At 45.4% G+C, this 17123-nt stretch overlaps 7 protein-coding genes across 7 annotated transcripts; 4 read left to right on the forward strand and 3 right to left on the reverse strand.

Moving 5' to 3' along the window:
• Positions 1 to 128: 128 nt before the first annotated feature.
• BGW36DRAFT_307063 (oxidoreductase) lies at positions 129 to 1122 on the forward strand (the record flags this gene model as incomplete). Its single annotated transcript, XM_046212207.1, has 4 exons — positions 129 to 178; positions 233 to 741; positions 795 to 831; positions 882 to 1122. 4 exons carry the CDS (start codon positions 129 to 131, stop codon positions 1120 to 1122), a joined length of 837 nt encoding a protein of 278 aa, XP_046066552.1.
• Positions 1123 to 1752: 630 nt separating this feature from the next.
• Positions 1753 to 4408, forward strand: BGW36DRAFT_390494 (fungal-specific transcription factor domain-containing protein). The gene is made up of 2 exons (XM_046217486.1): positions 1753 to 1916; positions 2043 to 4408. Exons 1-2 carry the CDS (start codon positions 1821 to 1823, stop codon positions 3996 to 3998), a joined length of 2052 nt encoding a protein of 683 aa, XP_046066553.1. The 5' UTR covers positions 1753 to 1820; the 3' UTR covers positions 3999 to 4408.
• Positions 4409 to 5088: 680 nt separating this feature from the next.
• Positions 5089 to 6197, reverse strand: BGW36DRAFT_412083 (uncharacterized protein). The gene is made up of 2 exons (XM_046219198.1): positions 5889 to 6197; positions 5089 to 5835 (listed from the first exon to the last, which is right to left on the reverse strand). Exons 1-2 carry the CDS (start codon positions 6067 to 6069, stop codon positions 5234 to 5236), a joined length of 783 nt encoding a protein of 260 aa, XP_046066554.1. The 5' UTR covers positions 6070 to 6197; the 3' UTR covers positions 5089 to 5233.
• A 1239-nt stretch (positions 6198 to 7436) lies between these two features.
• BGW36DRAFT_401639 (putative MFS transporter) lies at positions 7437 to 9211 on the reverse strand (the record flags this gene model as incomplete). The annotated part of the gene is made up of 4 exons (XM_046218768.1): positions 7437 to 7925; positions 7975 to 8039; positions 8100 to 8817; positions 8873 to 9211. 4 exons carry the CDS (start codon positions 9209 to 9211, stop codon positions 7437 to 7439), a joined length of 1611 nt encoding a protein of 536 aa, XP_046066555.1.
• Positions 9212 to 10740: 1529 nt separating this feature from the next.
• On the forward strand, positions 10741 to 12588 carry BGW36DRAFT_306912 (cytochrome P450; the record flags this gene model as incomplete). The annotated part of the gene is made up of 4 exons (XM_046212192.1): positions 10741 to 10977; positions 11043 to 11240; positions 11303 to 12412; positions 12472 to 12588. The coding sequence occupies 4 exons, from the start codon at positions 10741 to 10743 to the stop codon at positions 12586 to 12588; spliced, it is 1662 nt and encodes a 553-aa protein (XP_046066556.1).
• Positions 12589 to 12720: 132 nt separating this feature from the next.
• On the forward strand, positions 12721 to 14134 carry BGW36DRAFT_390499 (uncharacterized protein). Its single transcript, XM_046217487.1, has one exon. The coding sequence runs from the start codon at positions 12787 to 12789 to the stop codon at positions 14056 to 14058; it is 1272 nt and encodes a 423-aa protein (XP_046066557.1). The 5' UTR covers positions 12721 to 12786; the 3' UTR covers positions 14059 to 14134.
• A 55-nt stretch (positions 14135 to 14189) lies between these two features.
• On the reverse strand, positions 14190 to 16104 carry BGW36DRAFT_351442 (putative flavin-containing polyamine oxidase; the record flags this gene model as incomplete). The annotated part of the gene is made up of 7 exons (XM_046213355.1): positions 14190 to 14901; positions 14962 to 15185; positions 15237 to 15295; positions 15350 to 15599; positions 15657 to 15845; positions 15899 to 15929; positions 15992 to 16104. 7 exons carry the CDS (start codon positions 16102 to 16104, stop codon positions 14190 to 14192), a joined length of 1578 nt encoding a protein of 525 aa, XP_046066558.1.
• Between the last annotated feature and the right edge of the window lie 1019 nt (positions 16105 to 17123).

The raw sequence follows: 17123 nt of genomic DNA on the forward strand, positions 1-17123 counted from the left end.
AAGAGCTTAGTAACCAGGTATGACTATTTATTTGAGAAAAGCAACTCGACTCCATTCAAAGTAAGCAAGGAAGAACGAAAGACAAACACCCCAAATTTAACGATAATATAGATATCGTCATCAACAAGATGGTTGGCAGGCTTGCTGGTAAAAATGCGATCATAACAGGTGCAGCTGGGTAAGTTCAATTCGACTTCACGAAATTACGCGTCTCATTAAGTATTTAATATAGGGGAATTGGTCTTGAGACGGCAATCCTTTTTCTTCGGGAAGGTGCCTCCGTTCTATTAACCGACATCAGCGAAGCGGGTCTTCAAAAAGCGCTTGAAAAAGCAATTGAACTTGGGCAAAAGGCTTCGAATTCCCGGCTCGAAACAAAAGTTGTTGATGTGTCCAAGGAATCGGATGTAGAAGGTGCCGTGAGTCATCTTGACAGCTGGGGAGGCGTCGATATCATGTTCAATAATGCTGGTATCATGCACCCGAATGATGGCACTGAACTCGAAACTTCGGAGAAAATCTGGGACTTGACCATGAATATTAATGTCAAGGGTGTCTGGTACGGCTCAAAGCATGCAGTCAATTCCTTGAGAAAACATGGCAAGAGATCAGGAAGCATAATCAACACCGCAAGTATGGTGTCTCTTGTCGGTGCTGCAACACCACAAGTTGCCTATACAGCTAGTAAAGGAGCAGTTTTAGCTCTTACACGTGAACTAGCTATTCTGCATGCCAGAGAAGGTATATTCTTGCACTCACCATAACACAAATAAGAGCTGACTTGATGATATTAGGCTACAGATTCAACTCTTTATGTCCTGGGCCTTTGAAGTAAGCACCGTACATTCATAACCGTAAAAAGACATTCTGACAAACTATAGCACCCCTCTCCTACAAGATTGGCTGGGTGACGATAAAGAGAAGCGCTTCCGCAGAGAAGTCCATTTCCCAATGGGTCGGTTCGGCGAATCGATCGAGCAGGCCCACGCCGTAGTGTTCTTAGCGAGTGATGAGAGTAGCTTCGTTAATGCCACCGACTTCGTAGTCGATGGCGGAATGACTAAAGCATATGTTACCCCATTAGGGCCAGCCACAGACTCTCCAAGAAACCTTGCTAGTTAGACGGCCATTTAGTTGAAAGAAATAATAAACCAGTTTCATCTTCAAGTTATATGGATGGGTTTTAATGAGTATTCGAGCTAAAGGTGTTCGTGACTTGATTAAGCATCTTTGGAAAACAAAACTGGCAGCGAAAATTGAAGGACGAGGCAGAGCAGGAATAGCCTTTTCATAAAATGGAATAGCACTGTATTGCAGCATATCTACCCGTGCGTTGATGTGCATAATTTATAATCTCGGGGTTTTAACAGTGTTTACTATATCTAATAAGAAGGGTGATACCCAGTATCTCGAACACAGAATCGAAAAGACAAAAGTCGTTGGGTATTCTCACTCGTTCGATAGAAGGTATCGTTACTCAATTTCATGGATTTCTTCGAGGTTGTTGGGGCATGATGAAGGATTTCCAAGCAACTCGCTACATGTCATCCGTGATAATGCCATAATTTGTAAGAGACCTTTGATTGCTTCTTGATGCCTGGGTGTCCATCTATCTGATAAGGGCTAATATTTCCTAACTGGGCTTGGCGTGCCATGCCAGGTGGGCGCCTTACCAGAAGAAGCAAGAATACCCGGCCAATGGGGCCCGGGTTATTTTCGCTCTTCAGCGTCATCACTCGCATCGACCCGCACCGAGCTCGTCTGAATTGTCTTCTTAATGTCTAGCAGTTCAATCGACGCATAGGTGATTCTATCACATAATGCAAAGCCAAACCACTACCGCCAAGACCAAGTCTACTGGGAAATTAGGGGCAAAACGCTCCCGAAATGGTTGCCGCACGTGCCGGTCTAAAAGAGTACGTAAGAACTAAACACAATCCTTTCACACATCATCAATGTCTACTACGAAAGTCATGCTCTTTGTCCCCTGTTCCAGTTGCTGAGGCTTTTGTACGAACCTGGGCTCACTTCTGGGAAACCAGTTGAAATGTGACGAGACAAAGCCAGCATGTCTTATGTGCGGGGAGAAGGGTCTTTCTTGCCCTGGTTACCAGCGACAGTTGAAGTGGTCCACCAAACATGAACGTCAGATGGGTGGCCATCCTAGTACCCCTAATGCTGATTATCTTACCAAATCTACGCCTCTGGTTCCTCAAACGCCTCAATCGCTCATTCCCAATAATGCGTGGGACAATAATGTTATCAGGAGCGAAGACCAGAATATGTTATATGGAGCGGGTTCCGGGACTGATGATTGCCATCTATTCTTTCCAGAATCACCCGCACGACAAGATGGAACTCCTTTGTTAGAATGCTGGGCTCCAGACCCCTCGCCTTTCAATGACCAGTCCATGCTATTAGCATTGTCCAATTCGATGGCATCTATATCGGGTAGTTCCATTGATCTAGACGGCTTTACGATTCCCGACCCACCAATTTTCGACTCCGATCAAGGGCAATGCGATTCTCCTCAAGATATGATAAAGTCATCCTCGAACCCTTATGTGTTAAACACTTTAACTGACATACCTTCTTTCTTGATCGACATCTGGTTCCGGCAGATATGTCCGATGTGGTCCTGTTTCGACTCTGAGTCAAATCTCAATAGGAGAATTGCGCTAGATACCCGAACACACAATGAAGCTGTGTTTTATGCATTGCAAAGTATGTCTGCGGTCTACGTTCTGGACCAATTGCCTCATTTAAAGGCCGTAGCTAGCACATCAGCGAAACAAGCAGCGTCCGCACTGAAACGAGACATGGTCGCAGCATATACGACGGTCAATAATGGCAGAGTTCCCCAAGAACAGCTTCTGACACTGATCACACTTGGTACGTCTCAGTGCTGGACAGATCCACACCAGCTCGGCTTGCCTCTGTTACGAGAAGCCAAACGACTGCTTGGCTTGTTAAACAAAAGGGCCAAGCTTTTCTCGCCATCAGAGCGAACTATTTTGTCTTTCTTTAACAATAGTTGTCTATATTGGGATATGCTATGTCGCACCGTCACCAGTGATGAAAATTCCCTTGGTCCACCCTGGCAGAACGAAGAATTCATGGTCTGGGATACGGGATTCGCAACGCCGCATCCTTGGACTGGAATATGTGCAAATATCCAACGACTTTTCACCCGTGCAATGGGTATATGTCGTCGATTTCACCAGCGCCTAAGTCGAGGCCACCGAATAACGGCTGCTGACTTGGCAGCATCCTTGAGGGATAGCGAAGAGGCAAAGGAACTTGAAGATTCGATTCGAAACTCAGAACACCTTCAGCATAATAGATTTCGGGATACAGGTGACCATCGTACTCCTGCTTCACATCTCACCGATATCGCCGAGGCCTTTCGAATTGCTGCTCTCTTGCAACTCTATCAAACATTTCACGATCTAGTCCCTCCTACGATACTGAGTGTCAATGTTTCGACAGGATTAGACACGATATCTTTTGAAGAAAGTACCTCGAGCGACTCGAGAATCATTCAATTAGCCCTTTGTCTGGCCGGAATCTTGGAAAGATTACCACCAGATTCAGGATCAAGGTCCATGCAGCCCATTTTATACATATCGGCCAGCACTGGCCTTAAATTTGACACCCCGGTCCAGTCTCCTTTAGAAAACCCACAAAAGCAGGCAGACTCCGACTATCTACCTCACCCCCGCCACACGAGAGACGTGTCTTCACCACAGATTCTCAACGCCTCGGCCGAGCAAGATTCAGAAACCGCTCTCAGTTCTTTCACAATACAAGTCGGGCGAGCACGCCACTTTATCATGAAGCGAATGGCCATGTTGGAGTACAGCTTGCCTCCACGGCCTATTACAGTTGCCCGAGATCTCATCAAAGCCATATGGTCGACATATGACAAGCACCCTGAACGCAATGCACACTGGCTTGATGTTATGGAAGAGACAGGGCTATATACTATTTTTGGGTAGTTTTATCCCTGTACGTACAAGCTTTATCTGATCCAAAACGCCGTAGTGGGCGCTCTTTTCATTCCCTATGAAGCATACTTGTGTGAATAATCATGTGAAGGGAAATGAGATCAATGGTCAGTGTATAGACTCTATATCTATTAACAAAGCAATGGCTCACAAGCTGTCGCTACAATTTCCCTGTAATTATGCAACACGTGACCGGCACATTTTGTCAAACTTTTAACCACTATACCAGAAAGGGCGCAACCTTACTTTGTAAGGATTTCTAATGGTGTTATAGTCGCATATTTTTTTCTGACACATTTATATTAAATTACGACTTTGTATGGGTATCAGCATTGATCCCTGATGTCTCATCCAGCCACAGTGCCTAATAGCTAAAGCCTACTAAGTATTAAAGCTCGGAGTAAGTAACATATAATATTAAATGACAAGAATAGGACATTTCGTATATGCAAACTTCCGCCTCTCGGCCCCATAAGCCACAAAAGTAGGTATACGCATTTAGTGTTGGTAGCCCTCGCGACTCCCTAGTAAGTATTAGTGTTGTAGGATTCCAACCTTTAGCGCGCAGGCGATTCCATGACTACAGACGCCGTAGCAACTAAGAATGGAATAGCCTCGTACGGACTCCGTTCATTATCTTCAACAGCCCCATTTTCAAAGAACGCCACAGCGGTTGCACAATTTCTAGATGAAATTAGCGCCAAACCAACGCGACCTCGTAGTTCGTACGGGAACGGGCGGTTGATTTTCGTACCGTGCATTGAAAATGTATTTTTCCGTCAGCCTCGATGCTCTATAACATTGTTATTAAGCATCGTATTCCGAGGCAATCCGCTTAGCTTGAATTTACGGTGATATTTATTCAAGTTTCAAATATTGACACTATTGGACCAAAACTAGCCTTCAATGCGATCCATATAGTTTAATCCAATAAAAAAGGTATCCATCACACATCAATGTACATACGTATCCACGCTAAAGATGATATCTTAATGACAACCCAAAAATGTAACCGACGCCGAATAGAGAGAGTGACTGGTTCAATAAATCGTCAATGTCAAATGCCAACGCAGACATGAAGCGAATAAACCTCCAAGTATTGAAGCGGTTGTGTCAAACCACACAACAAACACTCTATACCAGTGATTATTTGTAATAATAATGAGAACATTAAGAGACTTATGTAAAATAAGGTCTAGATGAAGCCCTCCTTATCGGCCGATTGTTTAAGCTGCCTTGGTCTTGCAGGCACTGGATGGACAATATCCATGATTGCAACAGTAACTGCACAAGCCCAGATACGAATCATCCTCACCGGACAGAGGAACACCATCTACACCAGTTGTTGGGGGCGTCGGAACAGGGATACCTGAGCTCGTGCAGGTACATGGGCCAGGTGGACAGTAGTCGTAGCTGCAGGCAAAAGCGCATAGACCAACATAGTTTCCTACTCCTGTACCTCCAACACAGACGGAAGTCGTTTTCGTAGCACTGGTAGTTGTGAGAGAAGGGGACACGGTCGACGTAGGGCCAACGGTGACGGTTACAAAAGCTGTGGTAGGTCCCTGTAAAGCAGCCTGGTCTGATGAAGAGGCCTGACTGTTGGCTGCTGCGACATTGGATGATTGATGATGTGTACCCCCAACTGCCCCTCCGACAATAATTGCGACCAAACAAACGCCAACGACGGCAGCGAAGATTATCCAGAATGTCCGTTTCGGTAACCCACAAATGAATGTTTGCGGTGGTGTTTGTGGATGTGCTGCACTGATGGAAGTGGAAAACCCAGGCTCGGAAGTAGCCGGGCCATACATGGGATATTGACTATCTAAATAAATATGAGTAGGATGATTCAAAGGAGAGGTTACCAGAGTTTCATACCTTTGTTTTGCCAGAATGTCGGATGTCCTGCTTGAGAGGCTCGTTTGTACGGCTCCAAGTCACTATGGTGGACCACTTCTAGTGTGCTAAACTCAGTACTGTAAGTCTGCTGGTCATATGGTAAATATGTTCCGGAGGGACTTGATGTGGCCTCCTCGGGCCGATTGATGTCTTTTTCCATGAAATGAAGCGTCAAAATGATCAGTTGTTCGTCAATAGAAAGCTCGGTGTTCTTCGAGTAGACATTCTTATGAATTCAATCGAATGGGGCGGGATGATGGCCAATGGAAACGAAATAGGCAGTTGACAAAATAGATGGACTAGCTGGCCTGGGCCGTCTACTAATGACTACCAGGAAGCTGAGAACTTGGATCCCGTCAAGGCCGCGACAGAGGCGGGGTTCGGAGGGGAATGACTCAGTAATATATTTGTGACAAATGAGTGGTGAGTTATTACTGGCGATCAGTTGTTTCCTTCATGCTAACGTCCAAACTTTAACAAAATCGTGTTGGTTTAGACCCCAAACTAAAACTACTACACCACAGTGGATTCAGATAGCGCCGAGGAGTATTCCCGATGGGGCAAAAACTACGTGCGACACTAACACTGTATTAAAGGATTATAATACCATTAAGCTTAGAATGATTAGCGAAAGCCGATGCAGGGATTGGGTAAATGTATACGCAGCTGAAATAAAATGTCATAAAGTGCATATGTATGCCGGTATTCCGAAGACGTGCATGTATTGCATACACACGTGGGATTGCCGTAAAATGGTTTAAACATCAGTTAGTAATTTAGAGGCGATCAGACCAAACCTTCTTAGGCCTTGTTGGTGGCTAGTCAACTGGCATCCAAGGCCTCCTCGCTATGTATGTGCCCCAAACTTTCAAGCATGGTAAAGTAGTTGGTGGCAAATAGCTAATGTCGTGATGGGTTGATTCAATTCTATTGGCTGATTAATTAGGAGTTATTGATGTATTGAGATTTCTTGGAATTAGTAGAGCGATAGCAATATTAATGTCTACCCACTGCAGGCTGTGGCTGTGGCGGTAATGATTTTCGTTGTCATCGCTCCTTCCAATTCCCCAGCTAAGCCTGGGGTTTTGGAGCATGGATATGTAGCAATAAATGGTGTTTCTTTGTGTCTTTACCTTTATACAAAATCTTTTTCACTTTCCTTGCTATTTACTTGGGGAAGTATAATCGGTTTACACTTTATTGGCGCGTGCCGGGTATGGAATTCCCAGGTTCCAAGATGTTGCTATGCAAAATACACCCTCGTATTTACCAAATTAATGCCGCTCAAAACGTCCACCGACCTGTTTTGGGTCGGTTATAGACAAAAACCCGGTATTAAAGGTAGAGTAGGAAACATGATTAATTTAAGTAAGATGAATTTGATATTATTAAGCACTTCATTAAGTCATGGTATTGGCATCCATACTTTAGGACCGTACTAGGTGCGAGCAATTGAGCACACTCATTGACTGCACACATACGCATAGAACGGCCTAAACCTGTCAAAGCTGCCACACTTCCGCTACCTTAGGCGTGTTCATCGTCACTTTCCAGCAAGTTGTAGTTCTTGAAGTTGCGTGGTGGCACTTTTCTCTCGAAGAGAATGTCTAATTCCTCGAAAGTTCTTCCCTTTGACTCAGGCAATCGAAAGAAGCACCAGATATAGCACACCAAACTGATACCACCAAACAAGAATCCGGTCTTCCCACGCCAGTCGCCTTGGTCTGAGTTGATCATATAAGGTAGTACGACGGTGAAGACGATGTTAGCTAGTGCCTGGACAGCAGTGGTGATGGCGATCGTGAGACCACGCAGACGCGTTGCAGATATTTCGGAGATAATGACAAAGCAGATTGGTCCGACAGTTGTCTGATAGACGAAAGTCCATATATCCATTAGAGAGGCTTGGGCCCAGACTATGCCCGTGTTGTTGCGGCCAAAGTCGAGGAAACCGATGACAAACAAAATGATTGTCATTACAATCATACCGGTGTTGTAAATTGTGCGACGGCCGAACTGCTTTTATTAGCTGGTGGGAGACCCTTTTGAACAAGATAGTACTGACATATAGCATCAATGGCCACGAAAGGCAGGTGCCGACAAATCCAAGTGCGGTGTTACCGACGCCCACTATCTAGCCGTTAGTATAGGTAGGACAATCACAACAATTGGTAGGAAAAAACTACATACTATCGAATGCTTCTGAGGGATCCAAACCGGCCATCTCAAAAAACAGATTGGCATACGCGATTAAAGGATTGCCGCCAATGACCTGAATAAGGTAGACCATAATGGATATTTCTGTGCGAAATAGATTCCCCTTCTTAAAGCAATCCCAGTAGGTAGTTGTCGCTTCCAACTCTCGCTCAAGCAAGTCTGTTTGTTCGATCATAAATAGCATGCCGTCAATATCGGGAGGATTTTTGGCTGAGGAAAGTCGCTCGAGTGCTCTACGGGCGTCCTCTCGTCTGTCCTTACGCACAAGCCAGTACGGACTCTCAGGGGCAAAGAGAAGACCAACGAGAAGGATTGCTGGCCACACCCATTGTATTGCAAAGGGCGCTTTCCAAGCCCATTCATCGAGTCGACTTTCGAGACCCGCAGCAACACCCTGCGCAATGAATTGACCAATCACGAAGGCCAAGTTCACAGATGCGGTCAGTACGCCACGTAGAGCAAGTGGGCAGACTTCGGAGGCGTAAGTAGGGGCGATTACGACGTAGAATCCGTATGCTAGACCGCCGAGGATTTCACCGGCGCACAACATGCCAATGCTAGTCGCGAAGAATTGCACAAACACGAAGCAGATGGACCAGACGCAGCATATGGCTAATGTCAATCGTCGACCAAGTTTCTCCAAAGGCCAGCCGCATGCCAGCGCTCCGAGAATCTGGCCGATTGGGTTTCCCTAGTCTGATTGTTAGTCAAATAGACATCCAATGGCGTGGAGAGCATCGGCTTGCCATATTCAAGGCCATCTGCCATTCAGCTGACAGAATATATTTCCCGTTATACGGGTAGCCGAATCTCTGCTGGAAGGCAGGCAGCGCAAAAAATGACGTGATGATTTGCGCATCGAAACCAGCCATGACAACGGCGATGCAGAAGAAAAGAGCCCAGAACATTGCAGTCGGCCATTGTCGGACCGCTTCCCAGAAACCAGCCTGGTGCTCGGCGATAGTGATGTTGCGGGTTTGGTCGATGGCAAGCAAGGCGCCTTTGTGCGGCTGCTCCTCGTCGCGTGTAGCCGTGGCTGTGACAGCAGCACCGACAGTGAGAGGCTTATTATCTGGATCATCCATAATGAATGGGTGTGACGCACAATGGGAGGGGGAGAAGGGGTGGGAGAGAGCACGAAGGGGAGGAGAGAGAGAGAAAGAGCGAGGTGTGGGATGATGATATAATAATAATTTGTCCCCTGTCAGAAACCACAAGCGTAGCCGCGCAGTCACATGAGGATTTGTTATCGCGCGTGCCCATTGGCTGCTGCTGCTCTCCTGGTGAGCGCTAGAACCCCGCGGGGTAACCTAAGCAAATTGGGCCTTGCCTTTTTCGAAGCAGCGTAGGAAGCTCATATTTCTTTTCTCAGCCTCAATTGATTACTTCACTTGCTCGTATTGAATCTTCGCTGGCAGAAACATCTGGAAAGGACAGCTTGTATGTCCAAACTGCCAATTTGCCTCTTTTGCGCGACATCCCCAGCGTTCGCTGTTACTGATAACGTATCTCAATCTGCTGCAGGGGTGTTTCCCAGTCCGGCCTAGCGCGTCCTGGTCACCTTTTGGTCGTGCGTGCAAATCGCCGGCTTCTCCGGTTTGCCGGAACTGTTCCGGCCGCAAGCAGCATGATTCGCTTCATCTCGTTAATCCCCGGCCATCTGCTCGGCAATTCTGATGGTTTCATCGTAACAGCGAGCCTGGGTGGTATCGCTTCCAGACAGGCAGTAGGAGGCTTCTTATCGCTGTCTGTGCAGCCATACATTAATTTATCAGTTGATGTGTGAGTAGAGCAAGGCTGCTGTGTGCAATTCAGGTGGCGCAGATCAATGTCGCAGAAGTGTTCTGCACATGTCTATGATTGCTAATGTCACCTTTGCTTTTTGTCGCTCATCCACCCGCAATCATCAACAAGCACATAGCAGAACATGGTTTTTATTGGGTGGGTGTGTATTCTCAGACTGAAGATGGATAAGCATCATGGATATGGTATCAGGCAAGTATATATCCTATATGTCCACTATGCATAGCCCCAATGTTTCGCTGTGCTCTATTAACTCAAACAATTTTTTTGGTAGACTCTGAGACCTGAGACTGTCTCAAAGACAAGACTTTTAAGACATGAACAAAACTCAGCCTGAAATCCTTTCTTGCGAAGAGAAGTACTTCATTCTTCTTTGACGGGAAGCTTCAATGTTGGGCAATGGCCGTTGAAAGCGGCGATATCGACCGTCAATAAGGCTGGAGTTGATCTAACCAAGTAAAGATTGGGGAAGAATAACAATGCAATCAAAATATATCTATCCCTTGGTGCTTTAGACCTCCTAGGCAGCAGTAATATCGATGAGCGACCATGTCTGGTCCCTTTTGTTTTTCCCTTCGTCATGCGATTCGGGAAAATCGCTTCCGGCCGGAACCAAACCCTAACTCAAGGTGGAATCACCACCTCCTGTGCTCTGGAGCCAATCAGGATTTTGATATTTGCTAGCAGAACGGTTTTCTATGGAGAATGAATATTTCGTATGGATATATGATAGTCCTTGTCGCTTCGCTTCCTGCTCACTAAAAAGTCTCTGTCGTCTTGGTTCTGTGTGAAATCCCTGCATCTTTGAGAAATGACGACGACTTCTTCGATTCCGGTATTTGTTACCGGCTCTTCATTAACAACCATTACTCTCCTATCTCTTGTCGTCTTCATTTTGTTGAGTACCCTATTCAACGTTCTTTTTCAACTATGTTCCAGAAAAGAGGTAAACAAACCGCCTCTGGTGTTCCACTACTTTCCTATAATCGGAAGTACGATAACGTACGGCAAGGACCCTTTAGCCTTCTTCCAGGACTGCAAAGCCAAGGTCAGTACCATCCCTCTTTTCTACAAGAATCGGGCACGATTGACAATACCCAAATAATGCTATAGTATGGCAATGTCTTCACCTTTGTTCTACTCGGTAGACCCGTTACCGTATACCTTGGTGCCAATGGCAATAATTTCATTTTAAACGGAAAGCAGAGCGAACTCTCGGCAGAAGAGGTATACTCGCCTCTGACCACACCTGTTTTTGGGACCGATGTGATATTTGACTGCGACAACGCAAAATTTATGCAACAGAAGAAGGTACCGTCTCTTTTTTCCCTTTGAGGGTATGCTTGTTATACTGATGCTGGTATATCACAAAGTTCGTTAAATTCGGCCTGAGTCAAGCCGCTCTTGAATCATACGTTCAGCTCATTACACGAGAAACCACGGCGTTCTTCACTTCATATACGCCTCTTCAAAGCCAGGGGAAAGGAGGTGATGTAAAGGCAAGAATTGTCGACGTACCCTCTGCTATGGCAGAATTGACCATATATACTGCATCCTCCTCCCTACAAGGCGCCGAAGTACGTCGGCAGTTTTCATCGTCTGGGTCGCGTATCGCAGATCTCTATCATGACCTTGACATGGGCTTTTCACCTATCAACTTTTTCCTTCCGTCCTGGTTCCCATTGCCGAGAAACCGAAAGCGCGACGCAGCACAGCGCGAAATGACAAAGATATACACAGACATAATTTCCGAACGACGAAGGCTAACAAATAACACCTGTGATTCGGATGATGGGAAGGAAGAGACAGAGAAGCAGGACATGATTTGGAACCTAATGAGTAATTGCACATACAAAAACGGAAATGTGCTTCCAGACAAGGAAATCGCACATATGATGATCGCGCTTCTTCTCGGCGGCCACCATTCAAGTTCTGCCGTCATTGCGTTTGCCATTCTCAGCTTAGCGAATCGTCCGGATATTCAAGAGAAACTCTACGAAGAGCAGGTCCGCGAGCTTGGAGACGCGGGTTTGACATACGAAGGTCTTCAGAGGCTCAAACTGCACACGAACGTGATCAAAGAAACCCTGCGCCTGTATAACCCAATACATTCAATTATGCGACTTGCCAAAACCCCGCTTATCGTCAAAGATGAAAGTGGGATGGTGGTTCCATCCGGCCACACCCTCCTTGCGAGCCCTGCATTCTCGGCCCGAGACGAGACCTACTTTGCCGATCCTCTGACTTGGGATCCGCATCGATGGGAGAAAAAGGCGTCTGTTCATGAAACAAGTGATGACGACGAATTATCAGCTAAAGGGGCGAATAGTCCATATTTGCCCTTTGGGGGTGGTCGGCACAGGTGCATCGGGGAAAAGTTTGCGTATGTCCAGTTAGGGGTTATACTAGCAATTTTCACAAGATTTTTTCAGGTCAGGGGAATGCATGGAAATACCGATGCGTTGTTAGCGACCGACTACTCTGTAAGTATAGTCAGAATAATTCTATTCGATGTTGTGCATGTTGCTGATCGCGATTCCAGTCGCTTTTTTCTAGACCGCTGGCCCCGCCAAAGTTTTCTGGGAACCTAGAGATGGATTTCCGAGTAAGGGTTGAGTTGATAACCTTCGAGTGCAACTGGTCCCCCATACGGGAATAATTAACTAATGGATAAACCCCTAATATTTAGTGCAGTTATTTCAATTAAATAGAATTTCTCTTAGCGGGATCATCCGCCGAGACTATCACGCTAGAAAAGAAACAGGACTTAAGGCTTGCGTTTCCAATTCCCCGCAAATTTTTAGCTTCGTAGACTTTTTCGTTTCTAATAACAGCGTCTGAAATATCTGAGACTTGCATGAGCAGGTCAAATAAAGACTTCATGTCATGGATTCGCGGGTATGTACGTAACTATGCCTTTCTCCACGTTTTCCTCGTCACTGCATGTATTTTCCTGCCATGGTGGATCAAAAATGGAGCGAACGACGAGTCTGGGATATTCGCCGAATTGAGGCAATTTGGAGGAGAAAAGTGCGCCTCTTTACCCCATACCGACAGCGTTTTCGTGATTATGAAGACTGGTACTACGGTTCTACATAAAAGGCTACCGGTTCACTTGGAGTCGACTTTCAAATGTATCCCGGACTACATCGTCTACTCGGATGCGAGCGAGTCCGTGCATGGCCTCGATATTCATGATATCCTATCTCAAATTGATGCCGAGATCAAGGATCAGTTTCCAACCGAATTTGCGCTTTATAATCGGCTTCATGGGCAAGAAAGCTCAACATTATCCACCAACCAAGGATGGAAGCTAGATAAATGGAAGTTCTTGCCAATGATGAAAAGCGCACTGGGCGCAAGGCCGAATGCGATGTGGTTTATATTCATTGAAGATGACACTGCTGTTGTGTGGTCTAACTTGCTGCATTGGCTTGCGACACACGATCCCAGTGAATTCTATTACTTTGGACGAAGACAAGAAGTTGCAAACCGACCCTTTGCTCATGGTGGCTCGGGCTTCATACTTTCTAATCCTGCGTTACGGAAAGCAGTGATGTATTTGATGCCTCGAATGAACCAGTACTTTAATCTGACAATGCAAATGTCTTACGGCGACATTTCAACTGGATGGATGCTAGAAGATAGTGGGGTTTCATTGATTGATACCTGGCCCTCATTTCAAGGCGAGAACCCAGGAAAGCTTCAGTATACAGAGCAAATTTGGTGTCGGCCTGTGATGACACATCACCATATGTCACCGCGGGACATAGCATCCTTGTGGATGTTGGAGCAGAGGACCCTCCTTGATAGAAGAGATGTCGAGATGGGCGCAAGTCTTCTTCATCGCGACGTATTCAAAGCGCTTATTCGTCCCAAATTAGTCCCCCAACTTGAAAATTGGGATAACGGACGTGGTGACGAGCGTTTCGCTCCAACTGTTTCGGAATGTCAGGACCTATGCATATCCGATGAAACCTGTGTCCAATTTCGATTCACACCTGAGACTTGTCGGTTGTCTAGTTACGTTAGGTTCGGTATCCCGACAGAGCCTCGATTTGAAATCACGTCGGGATGGCTACCGGATAGAATTGATCGACTTTATGGGAAATTTCAGTGTCGTGAGTAGTCAATATCATCCTCCTGCGAGGGCTTGAATTTTAGAACACATGTATTGTATCACAGGACTAGTTTCTGTATTACACATATATCAATTAATATCAGATTATATGCCTACATACTATCCATGTATGCGATTGATTAGACCCCGTTTGTTTGAAAACTGGTCACCGTCCAACCATTCTGGAAGGAGTACTCGCTGGTCGGAGTACTCCCATGCAATGGCTCATAATGTGTCTCCTGTACACACGCGGGGCTCTTGGCATTATTCACACAGGCCGCCACTACCTTACCAACACCCTGTCCTTCGTACCAAGCTCCCTGTAAGAAGCCAAAGTATTCTGTACTAGTCGCTTCGCCGGCAAAGTACAGTCGACCAACATTTGCACGTAGATTCTGGTGCATTTCAAGAGTGACACCGTATGGCCAGTTGGAGTAGCTGCCATATGCCCATGGCTCGAGACTCCAGCGCGGGTACATGAATGCAATAGGGTCGGGGACATTTTCCGCGCCATACATGTCACGAAGAACTGTCATGACTTCCTCTTTTGTTTTCTCGTCACTCTGGGATTCAGCTCTATATGATTGGTCATGCACGACCGTCACAAAGATAATTCCGGAGCCCTCAAGAAAACCAGGAGTATCTAGAGATTGAAAGACCGGATACCATCCACGCTCTGTAGGATCTGCGTAAAGAAAGTACTGTGTATCCTTGGGCCAAAAGACTTTGTCGGGTGGAAACTGAAGAAATATTTTGGTGTAGGTACCCATATCAAAGACTTCGATACCATCTTGCTTCCAGTCCGGAAATTCCGGCTCAAACGACACAGCGTCATTTTGGAGAACACCGACACTATTTGCGTTACTACTCTGGATTTATTTAAGGACAGGACAGGACAGAAATAGAACGTACGAAAAAGTACAAATAGCGTAGTCAGCCTGGACACAATCGCCATGACTGTCAGTAACCGTCACTCCTGTGTCGCTGTAAGTGACATTTGTGACGACTGTGTTGAGCCGTAGGCGTGAGTCGTTTTTCTTGAGGAATGTGCTAGCCTCGCCGTTGAGCCAAGTGTTGAACCCGCGCTGGTCCCAGACGAAATTATTCACGTTTGACCATTGATAGAAAGATGTGTTCTGCATTCTTAGCCTAGCCTTGGGATGAAGCTTTGTTTCAAGGTGACCTACATAGTTCACGATTCCATATACCAATGAGCTAATATCAGGCTCATATGCGTATTCAAAATCTGGATACACATGTTAGTAAATCTACGAAGCAAGCCAAAGGCTTCACGACCTACCCCATTGCCACCATTCAATGGCTTGCGCCTTCTTGTCTTTTTTCGGTTTCCAACCGCTACGGGTCAGACCAGCTCGCGTGCTGCGATCTTGGAGATTTTCTTTCAGAACTGTCCCTGCTAGCTGTTCCATCGTCGAATATGCATTTTGATAGTCGTTAAAAAGACTACTATAATCGTTGAACCCAGTCTCGTCGTAGGTTAGAATGGAACTGTAGTTGGAATAAGTGTTGTTGACACCATATTTTTGAGCCTTTCCGTCGTATAAATTAGATAAAGTCATAATTCACTATAGAAAATGAAAGCATACCAGGAGCCAAATTGGGTTTTGAGGTCCACCAGGAGTTCCCAAACCCTGGATCCAGTTCGCGCCAATTTCAACTGTCAATGGCTTTCCATCTGCATCTTTTCCGAACGTAGTATGTCGCATACGGCCGCCAATTTCAGAGTTGTATTCAAGAATGATGAAATCCTCCACAGAATTATTACTCAGAGATTGCTGTGCTTGTCAGATTATCGATCATTGAGTCGTGGGCTTTCAACTAGACATACAGCCGCTGTGATACCTGCAACACCGCCGCCACTATGCCTGTCAGTCTCTATGCTATTTTAATGATATTCAAAACATAGAATCATGATACTAACAGAATGGCGACCTTGGTCTTTTTGCATGTCTGGTCCTGCCCGTTGGAAACGGGACTTCCTAGGACCGATACTGCATTTAGCAGCGCAGCTACGGTAATAATTTTGTAGAGCATTTCCTCGTGTAATTGGTAAGTGTAACTATCAATACAAGTCATACAACATTTATTTGTTCTATTCAGGACAACAATACCCCAGATTATATACAGAATTCGCCGATCCCGATAAAGCTTAGGGATAGGCAGCTACGTATCTCGATAGTATTCCAGCCAATAATATTAAAATTGGCATGATAAACAGGCATTTACAGAAGCTACTAGATCTAGAGAAGTAGGTACATGCGACCTACACCAATTTAATTCTCCACTTGCTTATCTCGCAGGTTTACAGTGGCTGGTTTGTTCTGCGTTAAGATTATTATCTAGCGTTTAAAGTTACATCCCGCACTTAATCCACTTAGCTTGCACTCTGCAACTTGGTCATATCAAATGCTTCTATGGGTTAGTTCAAAATGCTAGCCCCCGCTTAGACGTTTGTTAAATTATGATCATCTAAGCTCTAAAAGCGAATGCGGAGGTGATAAAATGTGTGCTATGTGTGTAACCTAAACAGCCTTACGGCCTAATATTTGCTGTTGTACTTTTCTAGACCTGATCAAAATCGGGGCCTTTTTGAATTGTGAATGCGAATATTCATCGATGTATCTGACTTTTATTCAACACAACGAGCTCTCTATTCTTCTGCTCTTCGAACTTGTAGAAGCGATTTTAATGTAGATTAAATAAACTGTTTGGCATTGGTCCTAGGAGCGGTCATTTAAAATTGGTATCACGAGAACAAAAATTATGTTGCACAACATTTTGAAATATTTAAACTTAATATTGAAGTTTTATGGACGCGCACAATATCACGATGTGTTTTGGCCAATTACGCGTTGCGATTGGAAAAGCTGTTGGAATATGATCAGCCTATGCAAATTGGCCGCTGCAAGTAGAACTCTCCCTATTCCTCATTCCAAACATGAAATTGAACCAACAATACTAGAACCCTATTAATTAGAAGTCTATTATCAAGAGATACTACTAAACCCCTCGTTTCATTTTCCTTTGGATTTATACGATTTATGCGGTGGTTT

Source organism: Talaromyces proteolyticus, assembly GCF_021365285.1.
Source record: "Talaromyces proteolyticus strain PMI_201 chromosome Unknown BGW36scaffold_14, whole genome shotgun sequence".
In the NCBI taxonomy this organism is placed as follows: Eukaryota; Fungi; Ascomycota; class Eurotiomycetes; order Eurotiales; family Trichocomaceae; genus Talaromyces; species Talaromyces proteolyticus.